At 35.3% G+C, this 19677-nt stretch overlaps 1 protein-coding gene across 3 annotated transcripts in view; it reads left to right on the plus strand.

Moving 5' to 3' along the window:
• LOC113228555 (sodium-independent sulfate anion transporter-like) overlaps nt 1–19677 on the plus strand; it is a 90448-nt gene that overhangs the window by 66158 nt on the left and 4613 nt on the right. For all 3 annotated transcript variants that reach the window (XR_003310319.1, XM_026461903.1, XM_026461904.1), the window contains 7 exons: nt 436–602; nt 8400–8554; nt 14085–14246; nt 14519–14631; nt 17380–17553; nt 17967–18117; nt 19216–19389. Coding sequence is in view for 2 of the 3 variants with exons in the window: in XM_026461903.1 (XP_026317688.1) it covers nt 436–602; nt 8400–8554; nt 14085–14246; nt 14519–14631; nt 17380–17553; nt 17967–18117; nt 19216–19389 (1096 nt within the window). In the remaining variant the exon portion in view is untranslated. The remainder of the gene's footprint in view (nt 1–435; nt 603–8399; nt 8555–14084; nt 14247–14518; nt 14632–17379; nt 17554–17966; nt 18118–19215; nt 19390–19677) is intronic.

Raw genomic sequence — 19677 nt, forward strand, 5'->3', positions numbered from 1 at the left:
TTTTTCTATGTGCTTGCGTCGTGTCTTTGTACTTGGTCTTTCAACGAAGTGTTCTGAGTGTTCGATCTTTGTATTAATAATTATAACAAACTAGTGGAGTAATTTCACAAAAATAATTGAATATCAATTCAATAAAAATTTAATTAAGCTATAATTATTTCGTCATTTTTTAAATCGGGTTTCTAGCCGATTTTACCTAGTGTTGTTTCTAGCAGAAGGAGAGTAATGTTTTTTGGGTATATTTCCGAATTCGAATCCCGGATGGACCAATTTGTTAACTTTTCTAAATTGGTTCTAATCTGAGTGTTCTAGATAGTGCTCATAATACAGAAATTCCTAGTTCAAGACCAGGTGATTGGTGTGGTTGTGACATTATTATTATTTTGATTTTAGTGTATAAGGTATTGTTATTTTTATTGTTGTTTTCCTTTGCAGAAAATGAAAGATTTAAATCTGCCACCGACTCAAAAAGGTCTGAATAAAACGCTGTGGCTCCTATCGATTTCGAGAAACGCCATAATTGTTATATTATGCTCTGTGATAGCGTTTTTATGCGACAAATATAATGACGGATCTCCCTTCAAGCTGACCGGCACAGTGAGGTAAGTAAGCATTTAATTTCGACATGTTTTATTTTTTGTTTTTCAAAACGAATTTCGTTCAAAATATGAAACGAAACAGCAGACCTTACGAATTTTCCTATTTGCTCGTCTCCAAATCTTTGTTTTTGGTTTTTATCAACATTTTACCGTAGCGCCATCTGAGAGAAACCTATGAAATAAATATTCATTTATATTAAATAATCATTTATTTCTTCTATCATTTATTCATCCTATTATTCATTTATCACAAATAAATATTCATTTTATGACCGAAATCCCTGCATTAACTGAGAAAAGAGATGACGATCTTTAAGCAGCTGAACATATGTTCACCAAACGTACCTAAAAACCTATCACGTTTAAATTAGCAAATAAGAAAACCGTTATATAATCAGTTTTTGCGTTTGAGGGCTATGATGCTACATACAGACAGATACTCCCTCATTTTGCGTTAGGCTCAATTTACATTGCGGCAGAACGGAACGGAATGGAATTGGATTGAAATTGTGGAAAAATTTTGACAATTTCAAGAGAAGGCGCGCGCAGTCTCTGGATTGCATTGCATCGACCGCGCCTTGAGTCTGTAAGTATTTCGTCGACGTTTGACGTCACACTGCGCCTGCCTCCGCGCCACTTCCCGCGGCTTTGCCTGGTGTCGTCGACGTCAGCTGCGGAAATCTCGCGAAAACGCGAACATTCTCGAGCCTGCGCGATAATTCCGCGGAAGTCGCGCGACGTGATTTCTGAATTATCTAGTTTGTACGTTACACAATTGACTATAAAGTTCATTACATCAAAAGTTCGCTTCCATTCCGTTCCACCGCAATATAAATTGAGCCGTTAGTATCACAGGTTAGTAGTCCACAGTCAGTGTTTGATCATTAAAATTGTATCTTATTGATATGGTATAAGCAACGGCAGGTCTTCGACAATACGAATGCGTCTAAGCATACATATAGCACTATTCGCAGAAATAAGAGTTATTTAACTCCAAAATCCTTAAAAAAACAAATTTTTGATATTTGTTGCTCTATAAGTTTGAGTGCAATAGCCAGCTCAACAAGCGTGCGTGATATCCTGGCGATGGCTCGCGATATCGCATACTCGTGGTCTCAGTACTACGTCATTAGCGGCATTGCGACATGACTTTAGCGGAATTTCATACAAAATTACTGTGTTTTCTTGTTCTACCTGTAAGGTATCATTTTGTTTCTTTACATTTGAAAATAATTCTTCATTTTCGAGCAAATTTTTTCATGTTTACTTCATAAAAAGATGTCCATGCACTGTATTTCGGGCCCCCTAGACTTAACTAACGCATTTGCATTTTGGTAACTTTCGTTTCGTTCAGTAACTAAAGTTTTTTTCTTTGAGAAATATCAGTTACCTGATTTTGCTTATCAATGAAACTAAAACTAATTAAAATGTAAAAAACCGCTTATATGGACTTGTAGATCTCGTTTCACTAGTTCCAGAAAATAATCTTTTTTTATAATAATATTTGTTTATTTTCTCCCACAATATTTTTTTAAAGCAAGGGAACAGATGCATATACCTAAGCGTTGTGAGAAACTGGAGCTTAAACTAGGCAAGTCCTGCATCTTAGGACTCCTGGTTTCCACCTCTTGGTTGAACAAATTCCGTACCTACAATTTTACGATTATACGTTATTACGATTAATACTTAATAAAAAATAATTATGATAAAGTTCATGGCAGTCTATTCGTGGATCTTGCAAAAAATCGTCCGTAGAATAACATTATAACATGTGCAACTATTTCCTTATTATCGTTAACTTTGTTCCAACTTATCTATTTTTTTGAAGTTTTTTGTTTATATCTTCTCATAAGAAGCAATGTAATGCTGATATAATAGAAGTCATTGTGCAATGACTTCTTATATAGTTTTTAAGTGCTTGTTATCTAACATTTGACGACCTCAATGGCCCCGCGGTTAGCAATGTGGCCGCTAGATGAGGCGGTTGTGTTTTATTTCCGGTATAACAAAGAAGGTGTTCAGTTTTACCCCAAATTGTGTACCGAGGTACAACTTATGTCAAAACCATTTTAAAATTGTGTAAGAAAGGAATCTTTAAAAGAAATCTTTTCAATTTTAAGACAAATTGTTTAAAATGTAATTCTATAATTATAAGAATAAACGATACTGCGATCGACGAAACGTGCATTGTTGTGATTTGACAGCGGTCACTGTAGCTAACAAGTGGGTTCGATCGAGAGAATGTGAATGTCCGTAAATAATAGCCTTACTTTCTCAAACTCGTATCTTAAAGCACAAAGTTAAAGAAATGCAAAAAATGGATTGTATTTACAAATTTTGCAGGCTGATTTCACATCACGTTTCCTTCATATTTACACATTGACTTTTACCTATTTTTAAAGTAATACATCCAAATTCCCTTGATGAGAAATAGAAAGTTTTGCCTCCTCCTGAATAATCCGCTCTTTAGAAAATACGAGTTTGAGAAAATAAGGCATCGAAATAGTAATGTCAGAGACGCGAATCAAATGAAACACAGCTCAGAAACCTTAGAGAATGGAAAAAAATAAAGAAACAGAATAAAGAATCTTTATGACGTTGACGTGTCGACCGCGTCATGAAGTGCCATTTGAAAAGGGTTTAACAGCTTGGGACATATTAGATATTTTATCCAACATTGTTAGATATTTTAATAATATAATAATGAACTCGTAATGAATAAGTTTAAAAGAATTAGTGGATGTTTTTGACAGACATGCAAAAGACGACTGGACCCATTGACCTACCACAATGACTAGACCTATTTTTTTTAATAATCCCGATAACTAGATTCCTACCGTTTGAAGCATAGATACGTACATAATTATCGTGTTGCCAGTCATTTATATGTTCGAAAGATAATTTTGAGTGTTACAATTGATTAATAAATTCCATTTTTTTGTGAATTCACCGTATTTTTTTATTGAATAATATGTAATAGTACTCAAGTTGTGTACATGTTTTGGGCAAAGTTATAAGGAAAAATGAACGGATTCTTTAGGAAATGAACTTGTCTAAATTATTTCTGGTCGGGTGTTCTGAATGAATTTCGGTGCTTTGGTGCTCCTATAATAATACGAAATTTCCTAGTTTGAAACCAGATAATTTATGTAGTTGTCCCGTATAATATTATTTTAATAAAATCACATTTCCTTTACCATCTCATAAAAGTCAATCATCGGAATATTCCATAATTTTACTTACTTATGAAATAATAAATTAAAAAGCATAATACGTGTTATGAGCTGAAAGTTATTAATAGATTTTTCGTATTTTATTTGTTGAATACATCGAGTAGATAAGTTGAATATCAAGATATTTTACTAACATATTTTAATTTTTTTAATACACTACTAGTCTGTGCCTGTGCATGGCAACAGGCGCTAATTCGAGTGCCAGTCAGTTCGACAAAATTTTTCTTTGTGTTCGATCTTTGTATCGTTAATACGAATTTTTTGTTGTTATATTTATCCATGACATCATATTATTTATGTTCTTTTATGGCAATTTCCACATTTTAGCTTCTAAATGTACATTTTAACTATAAATTATTAAATAATATAGTTTTATATACTATGTTAAATTTTAACATAGTATATAAAACTATGTTAGTACACAGGACGTGGCGACAATTATACAATCTATCATTTGAAGTGAATACTTTACAAGTAGGCGGATTCATTAAATAGCTCATAAACTATGCCATTAAAATTATCTTAACGTCTATGTAAAATTTTTTCCATTCGACTTTTATCTCTTGCATACAAAAGGGCATTGTATTCTTCATTTACCGATAATAACTTTTATATCTGGACATAATTGACAGAAATACTAAGTTCCCATGTTTTGTTATTTTATATTACAGATTATTTATTGATGTATCATGTGCTATGGACTGGTGGACTTTGTCCATTCATTGATCTTAAAACGTAACGATTATTATAAACAACGTTGCGTGGTGTGTATGTATGTTTTTACCTAATTTTCGTTCTTTTTAAGTAATTTTCTTTTAAATGAGCATTGTTTTGCGTCTACCAGCCTTAACTCTTGAACTTATTTACTGATTTATGTAATAGATATTAACAAAAATAAGTTATAATATTTTTTCTTATTGTTTGGCTTAAATGTGTTCTTTTGACAATGGCATAAAATATTTCTAGATGGCGTTTAAAAATAATTCTAAAATTCAAATGTTACGTTAATTGTTATGAATACTCTTTTCTCTTAACCAAACAGAATGCACGAGGTGAAAATAAGCTACGTACCTATATTTTATTCTTTTAAGCATATTTCGCATATAAATGAGCATTAACTTAGAACTACATAGAACTACAGCTTTTCGAGGTAGTTTCAAATACTCGGCCTCAAAGTGCTGGAATAATATTCCTCCACCTATACGCAACGAGACATCCAAACCCAAATTCAAAGCACTGTACCGGCAACACCTACTCTCACTTCAAAAATCTGTGTAGTGTGTTTTTATTCTTCAACGTAGTCTGTCTAGAATCGAATTTTGTTGTTGCTTTGATCTATGCTTATTATGTGTATAATTATATTATAATACTAATTACATTACACAACATTAAATCCTCTTTACAGTCATAACTTACACCTACAGCTGTAATTACATTCACATTTGCTCATGCACTTACATGTTAAACAGGTTATTTTAGATGCACTATTTACACTTTACTATGTATATTATTATTGTCAATGTATAACTTTACTCATAGTCGTTATATTTTTGCTTTCTAATAACTTAATCCCTCTCGTTGGTTCTGACTGAAAACCAGCGCCTTAGGAAACTTTGGCATATGCTGAGTCAGCGCCGTTTCACTGCTATGACAATCATGTTTTGTTTTTTCTTTTATGCTTAATCTGTATTTGTGTTATATCAGTGAATAAAGTGTTTATCTATCTATCTATCTATCTAACTTTTTCTTGACATCTTTATTCTTTTATTATCTCTCTTATTAATTTTTAACTATGTTATTTAATGTTTATTTTTCCTTTTTGTATTAGGTAGAGTAGTATTTAATACTTGTTCGTTTTTTTGTTGTCTGTCTTTTAAATGTATTTTCTTTTTATAAAAACCTAAAATATTTCAAGATGGCGCCGTTTAAAAAGAATTCTGAAATTCAAATGTAAATTTTAGGCAACCTTAACAACTGACAACCATGCCGGTGAATCCTGTCTTTTGTTCAAATTGCGAATAAACTCGCAGAACGCTGGGTGAATAATTTTCAGATTTGCTCGGATAAGTCCTTCACGTGGAGCCGTCAAACTAATTCTGGGAATACGGAGCCTTTAATCTAATCGGGAATTGATAGCTGTCCTAACTTGCTATGATGAATAGTGCAATACAACCACTACAGGATCAACATGTCTGAAAGCCGATATTTGGAGTTAAAGGATTACATAACATGAAGTTTTATGTTTCTTCAGTTATTTAATTCGTAATTTCGTCAAGATATTCATTTTGTTGATAAAAAAATATGAAAAATACGACTTTTATAGTTATTTTATAGTTCAAGTATAAAGGGACATGATTAATTCGATGTTTTTGTAACCTACTAAGATAACCTAGTAAGTAATACAATTTTTTACAGAAAAGTTTTTTTTAAATACTTCGATACCCTAACATACCCCTGAAACACATGTTCATTTATTTGGTAATAAATGCCAAATAAATAAACACTACTTTAAAAAGTATCTAAACCAAGTGTAAAACAAATCATACCACGCGTTAAACAGTTTTTTAAGTTTACAACCGACTTCAAAAAAAAAGAGGTCTCAGTTCGACTGTCTTTTTTTGTATGTATGTTACGCGATAACGCGATAATTTGTGAACCTATGTTAATGATTCTTATTTTGTTGGAGAAAGGGTACTAGTGGTCCCATTTATTTTTGAAGAAAATATTATTTTATTATGTATATAATAAATAAAATGTAAAATTTTATTATGTATATGATAAATAAAGTGTGTAAATATTATATTATGTATATTGTAGTACTCTGTACTGATTAATGTTTTAGGGGTCGTTTTGAAAAAAATGTAATGTCAATCTTTTGCCATTTACATTATTAAATGTTGTACTATGTTTCATCTTTATAAATTCAAGGAATACTATTTTTCATAAGTATCTTTTTATACTTTTTCACCCTCTTACGGCTTGGCCACGACTTTTGGCTTAGCTAGGTGCGAGGCGGGTTCGGCAAGCTGCGAGTTGTCCATACCACGTACGTTTAGCGACGGCAACAGTAGTGTAATTATTTAGACATGGCGTTATCTAAAGTTGTGCTTCTAGACACGAGGGAACGAATCCACAAATTGAATAAAGAGCGGTATAAATATGGCGAATTTTGTAACATGTACGAACTATACACAAAATATCCTGACAAGTTTTACTAATACACGTAGATGTACAAATTTTTAAAATGTATATTTGTAACACCATATTGAATCAAGAAGGGTTGTCAGTGTCACCAATTCAGAAAAGTTGTTACTCTCATTATAATATTTTTAAATTTATGCTGACTGTGTTTTGCCATCCATGTTGGTGGCCAATTTAATATTTCACCAATAAATGTCTTCCGCTCTGGAATGTTTTCAAATATTTTGTTTCTCTGGTCGCCGCTGAGTGTGTCACTCGTTTACCGCTGGCGCCGCTCTTGAGTCGCTCTGAGTCGTGGCATCTCCTTCGTTCGCGAAAATCGCGGGCGATGTCACTCAGTGAGTCGCCTCGTGGCGTGATTCATACATTTCAATACTTTTGTACTTGCCGCTCGTCGCCCCGCACTAAGCTGCCGCTGACAGCAGCACGGGCGTGGCCAAAAACTTAAGAGGTTAAATTCGAAAAATCCGTGCTTAATACGACTACACTACATAAAAGTAACGAACCCTCGAGTGTTCATGTTTCTAGGACATAAGTTTTTGCTGTGCGTATACCACTGAATTGCTCTGGATCCTACTCCTTCATGTAACTATAGATTTAATTTAAAGAATTAAACCAAAGGTATTGAAAAAAATAACTTTACAGATACGGCGTAAACACATTTTTTGCAGTCTCGTTTACATTGCAGTAAATGCCTAACTTCAATGTTTTACAGAAGTCATTAGTCACCTTTAAAGAAGTAATACCAATAATACACAATGTTTTAAGTTGCGATGCAATGTTTATTATATAATTGTAAAAAAAGTTTAAAAAAAAGTATTATGTAGATACATTAAAGGCGGATACAAACATTTGCTTATTTTCCATAACTATCAAAACATTATATTGCCAAGTTTATTTTGAAAATTTTACGACGCAACACACACAAACGACAAAACACATTTGATTATTTTACGACGTATTTTAACTATATGAATTTTTAAATCCATTTTTTTTTAATTAAAAGTAAAGTAAAATAAATTTATTAAACCATATTACTTCAATCTTATATCTGCTTGAAATTTTACATCACAGCAATTAATTATTGGAGCCCAAACCGGTGACACGGAGAAACCTAAAAACCGACTTCCTTGTTGATTTTTTTTTATTTCAAAGGCCTCTCGCAGCACCTTGAGTTGATAACGGTCTTCTTTTGCAACGAACTCGGGTTTGTCGAACTTAATTGTATATGTAGGTTTATCTAACAGACTGCAGTTTGTTCCGCATCGTCGCGTATTATTTAATATCTAAAATAGAATGAATAGCGAGGCCGGGGCTATTCTCTCAATATAACATTATGTCCTAACTTAAATGTTATTTGTTTCAGAGAAGGGCTTCCATCCTGGTCGGCGCCGCCATTCAGCACCGAAATCGGTGAACGAAAAGTGTCTTTCATAGAAATGTGCTCCGACCTCGGATCGTCTATTGTGTTAGTTCCTATTATTGGCGTACTGGGAAACGTCGCCATTGCTAAAGCTTTCGGTGAGTGTGTTATTGTTTTAATAACCGAACTGGTATACCATCTGCAAAACCTATTTATATCTAATTATCATAAAGAGAATAACATGTGTATGTTAACAGCATTGTGTATGATTCAGGGATTGTGTAGAATACCTAGTCATTGTATACAATACCGGTCTTCTTCAGGCAATATATATGATTTTTAAACTATGATACACATTTCCTAAGCGTTGTATAGAATACCCAGGTATTGTATAGAATGCCGTAGATATGACAAAGTATGAAATAAACAGTTTCTAAGCTTGTTCGACATGAAAATTGAAGCTGTGTACAGTAGTGCAGTGAATCAATATGTTACTAGAGTTGCTATAAAAATTGTATTTTCTATAACGATGAAAATTATGAACTCTTTTCCAACCTGCGCTTAACTCCATTATCATTGATATAGTCTTTCCCATCGGAATGCAAAGACAAATATAACGCGATTTACCGAAGTTTCTTAATTTGTAACAATATTGCAAAAAAAGTGCGCACAAATTCATAACAAAAACGTTTGTTATTCAGGCATAAAGTTTATTGCACACTCATGACGCTTAACCCTCACCTGGGGCTCGGACTGAAATTCTCAACTTGTTTGCAACAACCTTCGTTCCGCCCCAGTAAGTCGATGTCAAATTTTTAAATGACAAATCCTTATTTCTTCTCCTTCTTTCAAATGTTATGGCCCCGTCGAAATAATCAATGATTTCGCTAATGTCAAGTAAAAATGACTATATACAATTGGCGAGGCGTGAAAATTCTTTTTGGCAAAGCCGAAGCTTTAACTTTTTGAAAAAACAACAATTTTTTAACAATAATTCTCAAAAACTTCTTTTCCAGTTGAAAAGGCATTTTAGGCAATTACTTCACTTCATATCACAGATTAACTTTTTATACACATAAAATAATCATAGCTTTTAAAGTAATTTTACAGTTTAAGCTGCCCGTCGCGATACGAAAGTTTGTAAACGAACTCATGAATGCTATGTGTTGCTATTTTAATTACCTACGAATTACCATAACCTTTTGCATACATTATTTACGTAGTCCTATTAAAAAGAAACACCCAATTAAATATAGATCCTTATGTAACACTATTTATCGTTAAGATTTACAAAATAGAAATTAACCATATTTTGTATTAATTTGCTATTGTAATAATTTTGTTATATTATTTTATGAAAGTTTTACATCTGGCTACGATTATGACATTAAAACAAATTAAACTACACTCTTTTGCAAAAAAAACGGGCACCTAAGGAAATTGACGTTCTAAAGTCGATTTGACTTAATTAAATGAAATTTATTTCTTTGACTTAGTCTGTATACTTATAATCGTGTAAATTAATGCGCGTGAAGTGAATTCGGGCAATTAAAAGAAAAAAAAACGATGGGTTCTTTAAAACCGATGTACACGCCCAAACAATAACAAGTGGTCGGCAATAAAATCAAGATTTTTTTTACTTTTTTTAATTAAATAAAGTTACAAATGTAAAAACCTAATAACGAGTGTGACCTCCTCTTGCCTAAATCACAGCTTGAATCCTTCTGGGCATGCTTTCCACGATGTTTTTAATAACGTTTTGAGGAATACGTTCCCACTCTTCTGCAATGACTCTTTTTAGCTCCCTGATGTTTTGTGGAGCAGGTTGCACTGATCTTACCCGTCTCTTTAGAACATCCCAGACATGCTCAATTGGATTGAGGTCAGGACTTCGAGCTGGCCAATCTAAACGACGGATCCCAACTTCTTGCATGTACGCTTCCACGTCGCCAGAACGGTGCGGGCGAGCATTGTCGTCCATAAAAATGGAATCTTCCCCAAGTGCAGTCAATGTGGGTTGTGCATATGGAATTAGGACTTCCATTATGTAACGGTGTGCATTTAATGTTCCATTTTCTATGAAAACTAACTCCGTACGCTCCGTCGAATTAATTGCTGCCCAAAACATAACGGAGCCTCCGCCATAAGGAGTGATTTCTTCGAAACACACTTCCGCATAACGTTCCCGTGGTCTTCGCAGCACTCGCCGGCGTCGGTCCTCTCCACACAAAGAGATTCCAGCTTCATCAGAAAACAATACTTTATTCCAGTCCTTCAGAGTCCATGAAGCACAGTTCCGAGCAAACTGAAGTCGAGCAACACGGTGCTCACGGAGTAATTTAGGGCCCCGAGCTGGGCGGTAACTCCTGATATTGGCAGCCAAAAGCCTCCTCCTGACCGTCCACAAGCTAACTTCTACTCCTCTTACTTCTTCAAAGCTCTTCTTCAGGTCCACACTTGACGCGTTACGATTGCGCAACGCCTGACTCACCAAAAAGCGGTCATCTCTTGGTTCTGTGCATCGTTTTCTTCCCGAACCGGGTCTTCTTTTGATCGAACCGGTCTCTTGATACCGTTGCCAAGTCCTCTGGACAGTTGAACGACTCACATTTAGCCGCTGAGACACGTAAGATTGCGAACAACCTTCTTCAAGCAGGGCTATAATTTTACCGGCCCTTATCACTTTATCACTCATATCAAAAAGTGGTATTTAATGTAAAAAGAAAGATTAAATTGTTTAATTTGCAGAAAATATCCAAAAAGTTTTAAAATATCGTAATCAGTTAAAAATCGTTTCAGCAATTCGCGCCATTAGTAAAGCAATTTTAGAATAATCCACAATAATCATTATTTTTCTTTCATTAATTTCAAATTTTAAATTTGGAACGTAAAGAATCATGCCAGGTTGCTTCAAATAACATGCCAATATATCGTCAAATTAATAAAACCTATTTCTTGTTCTTCTTCATTGAAGTAGAGAAAAAAATCTAAAGAGCCCGTTTTTTTTGCAAAAGAGTTTATATTGTTGGAACAAGGTTTAAATTTAAGTGAACGCTATTCGATAATAACTCGAATTATTCCGGCTTCTTGGCCGCCATTTCTTTAGATGCATAAAGCGGATTTTTGCGAACGTGTGCGTATATTTTGATGGGAGCGCGTAGATTTAATGAATAAAATAGAACGTTGAGATGCATCGGGACAAGTTATTACGCGTAGTGGTGGAGTATGCGCGCTGCCACTGGTACGCGGAAATTTTTAGGTAAGCCGCACAGTGGGTCCAAATTAATCATTCTTGGACATAGGAATAACTTTTGGAGTATCGAGCTAATTTTTTACTTTATATGATAGATAAATAACATTCCTTACAACGCACCTTTACTTTCAAAGCCGCAAGTACATGTAGACAGATTATTTTTTTCTACATAGAAAATGATTGGAACTATACTGTAAGTAACCCACGCTTATTACATTTTCGTATATTTTGAGATAAAAAATAAAATGTGTATTTCTCCATACATAAAAATAATTATTATTATTTTTACTCTGAAACTATCAACTTTTCAAGAAATTATAGTTAAAAGTTGTTAAGGATGTTATTATCTATCATATAAAAAAAATTAGCTCGGTACTCCACAAGTTATTCCTATGTCCAAGAATTATCAATTATTATTTAATCATGGGAACAATTTTAGGAATACAGAGCTGATTTTTTTCATATGATAAATAATAATATTCCTGATAACTTTTATTCTTATGTAATTTCTTGAAAAGCTGTTTGTTTCAGAGAAAAAAAAGAAATTTGTTTTTTTTTTGTTTGGAGAAATACACATTTTATTTTTTATCTCGAAATGTAGGAAAATGTAATGTGCATGGTTTATTTACAATATAGGTCCAATCATTCTCTTTCTTTCATTCATTATCTATCATATAAAAAAAATTAGCTCGATACTCCACAAGTTATTCTTATGTCCAAGAATTATCAATTTGGGCCCGTTGTGAGCCGATCGGAATCGAGTTATAAGGACTTCGCCACTGCTATGTACGGTACTTTTGCAAAAACAATATAAAAATTATGGCGGACGACGCCATTAGCAAGGCCGGTACCTTCCACAAACTCCCGACAAAATCCTTAAATTCGTTGTCAAATTTTTGACATTTGTGTATTTATTTTGACGTTACTCAAATTACGATTAGTATTTTGACATCTATTTATATTTTACAATTAATATTAATAAATTTGACCCATGTAACTATCATCGCGTTGACTGACTAACCTATTGAATCTGTCTTTAGTGCACGACCATTTCTTGCGAAAGAAACATATTACACCTAGCTTAGTCTGTCAAAATACACGTCAATGAATGTATACCTTCAATATTTGTATGCCTAATGTTTGACTGGACACAGTGAAACTTTACTTATTTTTAACCGACTTCAAAAAAGATGAGATTCTCAATTCTTCTACATATATCATTTTTTGTACCTATGTTACGCGATGTCTCCGCCATTTGTGAACTGATTTAGATCATTCTTTTTGTTGGAAAGAGGGTACCTCAGTTGTGGGTCCATTTAAATTTGAAGAAAATATTCCGTCTCTAAAGGTGGCAAACTAGGGGATGAATCCGTTTTCGCACACTCTCCGGTAACCGATTTTAATAAAACTTGGCAAGTAGTCATAATTCCACGAACTTTTGAGGTCGGTTTTTTTAGTACTCTGTACTGAGATTACGTACATGTCAGCTTCTATACAGCCTGTGTTTTCACAAATAAATTAATTATGAATTATTAAATTTTTATTAAATTTGAAAAAGAAATAAATAAATATCGAAAAAGTATAGGTAAACAGCAAAAATTGACAGCTATTTATTCCAACATAAAATTCGCTTTGCGGACTATGTCTATGTTATCGCGTAGAGTATTTGCAAATGAATATGAAGTTACTCAATTTTCAGTTTCTCACAGGAGCGCTGACGGCGAAAAGCCCTTTAAACCTTACAAAAAAATTTGTAACGACTGATGACATGGTCTGTAATTAGTTATGAGCATTGAGTAAGAAATAGAGACGAAATGTCATTTAATTTGTTTGAAAACTATTCTGCCAAATCATTACTGTGACAACTGCGCTCCGATTGGCCAGCCCGAATTCGAAACAATTTTATTCTAACAATCATAATGGTATTGACGGGTGTCGTCAATTGTTTTACTTCAAATCGACCAGCTTAACTTGAGTTTTGCTATAATGGGCGAAAATTGGAAAATCATATTATATATTTAATTACCGATGATATGTGATTCCGTTTGTTTTGTAATTAGATGTTTTGCTGTTTTTCCCACACCACCGAATGGAACAGCCCTCATTGTTAGAGATTATTATCTTTATTGCAATAAATACAGAATACTTTGGGAATATACGGAAACGTACACACAGGTCAGTAGTTGGCGCTGTACTATTTCAGTTTTCTAATTTGTGATTTCAGCGCAAACGAAAGTTGATATATTACCATTTAATGAGTTGCCAGTAATGGATGGTCCTTATTTCGTCTCTATTTCTGGTTATATACTCGATGGTTAAGAGCGATGGCTCCAGCATGGAAACAGATATTGGTGCGAGTTCACTCGATCGAAGATTTTTTTTTGTGTTCGATCTTTGTATTTATAATTACAATGTACTACTTTCGTCAATTCCAGCCAGTGGAGAATCAGTTGACGCTACGCAAGAGCTGTTAACGTTATCACTTTCAAACATTCTCGGATCATTCGTCGGAGCGATGCCCATCACTGGTTCCTTCTCCAGAAGTGCTGTGAACCACGCTAGTGGCGTCGCCACGCAATTTGGCAGCTTGTATACAGGTATTGCCAATACGAATGCATTTTTATAGAGCATAATTTTCTCTTATCACACAAAGTACTATGTAAAATTATGCCAGAACTTAAAATTGCTGTTTGGTTTGTCAACACGATTTTTTAAAACCTTTTATTACTAATCCTCCATTTGAAAGAAACGTATTGCATAATATTCATTTTTAAGCTGCCCATGTTTGTGTGTGTGCTGGAAATTCGTTCGAAATATATAAGAATAGCGTTACGATGTACTAACTAACCATTCTGCTTATTTGTTTCAGGTATCCTGGTACTGCTTGCATTAAGTCTCCTAACTCCATACTTCTATTTCATTCCGAAAGCGTCTCTCGCCGCCGTTGTAATTTGTGCTGTGATATTTATGATAGAATACGAGGTAAGTAATACATTTAATTATTTATATAAATACACACATCAAAAGTGTCTAGGGATCAAGTGAATATTTTTTAAATAAAAATTATTTAAGCAATATTTACCAAATCCAGTCTTCCAGGACGACTTCTTACTTTAATGCTTATGTTTTATTTAACCGCTTACCCCTATATTTAATTAAAATAAACTAAAATTGATGTTTTTGCAAATTGTGGGAAAAAACTCAAATTAACGGCGTCAATTAAATGACAAAAAAATGGCGAAAATGATGATTTTGCTCATTTTTATTGTAAAGATAAGAAAATTAATAATCTGTATTTCCACCATTAACACGAATCACACAATTACTGCGATTTGGCATGCTTAAGATGAGTTCATCAAAATCACTTTGAGGAATGGCCGCCCATGTGTTTTGTAACAAGTCAAAATATTGTTGTAGAGTATGTACGGTATGCATACTCGGCACAGCTCTTCTTTGAAGCATATCCCATGCGTGCTCAATTGGATTGAGGTCTGGCAATTGAGCAGGCCACGGCAGAACGTTGTTACGAGCTTCGGCAAGAATGCGTGTTACGACTCTAGCCGTGTGTGGACGTGCGTTGTCATGCATTAGTTGAAATGAATCACCCAACTGGCCTCGCAAAGGGATGATAACATCTGAAACAATCCTCTCTTACGCAGAGAGGTTACTTGAGCATTGAGGTTACCCCTGATCCAAATGAGATCGGTTCTTCCGCCGATCCAAATACCGGCCCATATCATTATTGTTCCCCCACCATATGGATGAACTTCCTGACAATATCTCAAACGTTCATGACGTCCAGATGTTCTCCAAACTCGAGTACGTCTTGTATCCGGTCTCATACCGAAGCGGGATTCATCCGAAAAGCACACATAGCGCCAGTCTTCTTCCTCCCAGTTTCTGTGTTCGCGAGCCCATCGTAAACGGGACCTGCGATTGCAGGGTGCAATAGGTGGGACTCTGAGCGGCCTTCGGGATCGCAGACCCACTTCACGTAAACGATTTCGGATTGTTTAATCGCTTATTAGTAAGCCTGAGGAGCTGTGGAGCCTCGTAACCAACATCATGGCGGTCATGGTACGATTCCGTCGAGCAGTATTTTGGATATACCGGTCCTGTCTGCGAGTCGTGATGCGAGATCGTCCTCCATGTCGCTCGGCCACGCTGCCCGTCATGCGATAGCGCGTCCAGAGGCGACTTATGACGCTCTGTGTAGTGTTAAGAGTGAAAGCCACAGCACGTTGCCTGGAACCAGCTTCCAACATTCCGACGGCTCGCATCATCACTTCTCGGGTTAAATGATGTCGTCTCTCCATAATAATGTAAATTGTTTCGGTTCCGATGCAGATATTGTAATGATTTTGTCAAAACGCTATAACTCATTTTTATACAAAACCACATTGACAATCGATTTTCTTCTTATTATCGAATTTTAAACAATATTCCTTATTTAAATGTTAAAACTCACTAAAAAGTATCAATAGCGATACAAAAAAGTTAATATAATTAACCCTAATTGCAGCAATACTCTTAAACGTACTTGATCCCTAGACACTTTTGATGTGTGTATTAGCCAACATCACGTACGTTGCTCCCATCCCAAAGTAAGTAACTAAAGCACTTGTGCTATGGAAATTGTAAACAATGACGGTCCCACAAACACCCGGACCCGAGACGATATACAAAAGTTAGTTTTTCTACATTGACCCGGCCGACGATCGAACCCAGGACCTCAGAAATGGCGACTTCATGAACACTGGTGCGCGAACCACTCGACCACTGAGGTCGTCAAATTTGTATTTATTTATATACTGTGAAATAAAGCAAGTAAAGATAAAAGTAAATTTATTTCAATACAATACAATGCAAGTAAAACAAATGAAGATAATTTGACTTACACTAATATAATAAAAACTTCGTGCTCTCTTTCTTAAAATTGAGAACTAGGCTCTTGTCGGTGTAGTAAATACCATCCAGTCCTGTAAAAATCCAATAGACCTACTACTTTTTTATTTTTAAACAACTTCAAAAAGGAGGTTCTCAATTCGACTGTATTTTTTTGTATGTATGTTACGCGATAACTCCGGTATTTGTGAACCGATTTTGATGATTATTTTTTTGTTGGAAAGAGGGTACCTCCATAATGGTCCCATTTAATTTTGAAGAAAATCGTCCACCTTTACGGGTGGCTGTTCACGCATGAAGATTCATTTTTATATATAGTGCCTAAATTTTATTATAAGGAGCAATAATTTTTATGATTGATTTTGCTATTCTCCAATTCAAGGCATTTTTCTCTCTCAATTACTTTGAGTAGTGAGAACCGATTCTTATTATCTCCTGTGTCAAGTCCCGTATAGTGGCGAACTAGGGGATGAATCCGGGTTTGCGTACTTTCCGGTAACCGATTTCAATAAAAATTGGCAAATAGATGTAATTCCACGCACTTTTGAGGTCGGTTTTTTTAGTACTCTGTACTGAGATTATGATTACGTCAATTTAACATTTAACACTAAATAGTGTAAAAATAATTAACATTTATATTCACCTTTAGTTTACTTACAAAGTTAAGTAAAGCCCAAAGCGTTGTTATCTATATATCCAATATAAATTCATAATCAATACAAACAATCATACATATAATATTATACATTACTTTTAAAAAGTTTTTGCCTTGTGTGCTTTTGGATTATTTGATATATTGTGATTATCAATCATTACTCTTTGTAGGTGGTTAAGCCGATGTGGCGATCTCGACGCGCTGACCTTGTTCCTACGTTCGCGACTTTCGCTCTCTGCCTCATAGTCGGCGTCGAGTTAGGTATTTTGGCTGGAGTCGCCATCAACGTCATATTGCTGCTGTATCCCAGTGCAAGGCCACAGCTTGACGCTGAGATTGCTACGGTATGGTTTATAATAAATTATTTATTAACTGATAAGAGACGCGAGAAAGAAATGTTTTCGTCAAATCGCCCTAAAAGTGTCGAGCAAACGCTGCCTCTAACACACACACACCGGCATTTTTAGTGTAACAAAAAAAGTGATAATAAAAAATTGTTACGTTTATATTTAAATAAATAAGAATTAGATATAAAGTAGCAACTAAATTAGCGTCTTTTAACATCGCCCCGGTACAGTATTACTCAACTTTTTTTGGGAAAAAAAAATAGTACGACACTCTTTCAATTTATGGTTTATGGTTCCAGAAACCATAAATTGAATGAGTGTCGTACTACTAAATAGTTACTCTGTCCTCGACTAGAACTGGATTGCTTTAATAGAATGGTTATTTAATACGATTCTTTTCATATTTCCAGTCACCTTCAGGCTTCAACTACCTTCTAGTGACAGTCGGCAATAGCTTATACTTCCCTGGAGTGGAGTACATCAGACAATATGTGGAAAGAGCTGCTAAGAAGAAGGGTGGATGCAGCATGCCCATTGTTATAGACTGTCGATATGTACTTGGTAAGCCATTTTTTAAGTGAAAATGAAATATAATACGAGTATAATACATATTCTCACGACTTTGCGATGCGGAGGGAAACTACTTTAAATGTTGTAGATATAGAGAGGTTATTTTATTTTTAAGATTTTTTTATATATATATATAAATATATTTTGTGGGCAATGCCCGGTTACTGTCCTATGATCTTATTTATTTAGCTATAGTTAGTTTAAGACTTAGGCTACCTTTCCACCAGAGATGTGGGAGGTAGCGAGGTTGTGTAACGGCGCTGTGAAACGGTGGGATGTTTTTCCACCAAAGCTGTGCGAGGTAGCTAGGCGGTGACATGATATGCAGCGGCGAGGTGCGAGGATGCGTTATGGACTCTTTCAGCTTTACGCGGGCGGAGTACGGTGTGGTGGGGTGAGCGATGGCGATGTGTTAGTGTCAGTTAGTGTCATAGTTTTTGCTCTAATTTCCTACACCGGTTTGCACATGTTCCTCGCCCGCATCCCTCGCACACAGCTGTCGCACACATCTCTCGCTATTTTGTTTGTACAAATACGTTCCGCTAACCCTGTTCCACCGGAGCTGCGCTAAGCGAGGCTAGAACAATGAAGTAATCCTATTAGTGGATTTTATCCTCGCACACAGATCGCTACGTCGCACATCTCTGGTAGAAAGGCAGCTTCTGTGTTTAAATTCAACTGTATGACACTGTGACTCTACCACGAGTTTACTGTGACAGTTGTCGCATGATCAGAACTGTGACTCTGCCACGAGTTTATTGTGACAGTTGTCGCTAGCGATTACTTCACAATTTTGTATGGCAAACTATTCAGCGCCCGTAGCGGTGACAAGAAGAAACAATATTTTGTATACAAACTTTTTACGCGGTCGCTAGCGATGACTGACACTGTAATCTCATTCTAGAGGCACTGCTGAGTGTCAGTTTGTAACAGCAAGTATTTCGGTCGAGTTTAGGCTTTATGAGGGAACAGACAAATACATATACATACATTTCTATACTGCTACAATCATAACCTTCTTTTCGGCTTCGCTTTAGTCGTACAGCAATAAAGTCAAATCATTTTAAGAGCTGCTAATTTTTTTTACAGGTGCCGATTTCACAGCAGCGAAAGGTATCTGTGCGCTGTCAAGCTCGTTACGAGCACGGGGTCAACCGCTAGTACTGCTGTCGCCGCGCAAATGCGTCACGTCTGTTTTCAGCGGGGCTGGCTCCAACGTGGTTATTGTCATGGCCCTGAATGATCTTGATAGCACTTTACAAGGTATTGTTAAAAATAATAAACTCCGGTCATCCTCGTTAACAGCTTGACGCGGTTGGATATCTGTGGCTTGTCACTTCCAGCACAAATGCAGAAAGCGGTTCTGCTCAATACTGCACGTATTGTTCGCCGGTTGTTGAACCTGAGTCCCTGACCCCAGCTAACTGTGCCATTGCCGGGGAATATCGCTTTTCGAAAATTCAAAAATTCATAATTAATATTTTAGGCTATCGCTATTTTGTTTGCGGCTATGACACGCCCCACGTCAGTTAGCTTAGTAGACTCTAGATT

This window comes from Hyposmocoma kahamanoa, unplaced genomic scaffold, assembly GCF_003589595.1.
Source record: "Hyposmocoma kahamanoa isolate Upper Pololo Valley unplaced genomic scaffold, ASM358959v1 232, whole genome shotgun sequence".
NCBI lineage: Eukaryota > Metazoa > Arthropoda > Insecta > Lepidoptera > Cosmopterigidae > Hyposmocoma > Hyposmocoma kahamanoa.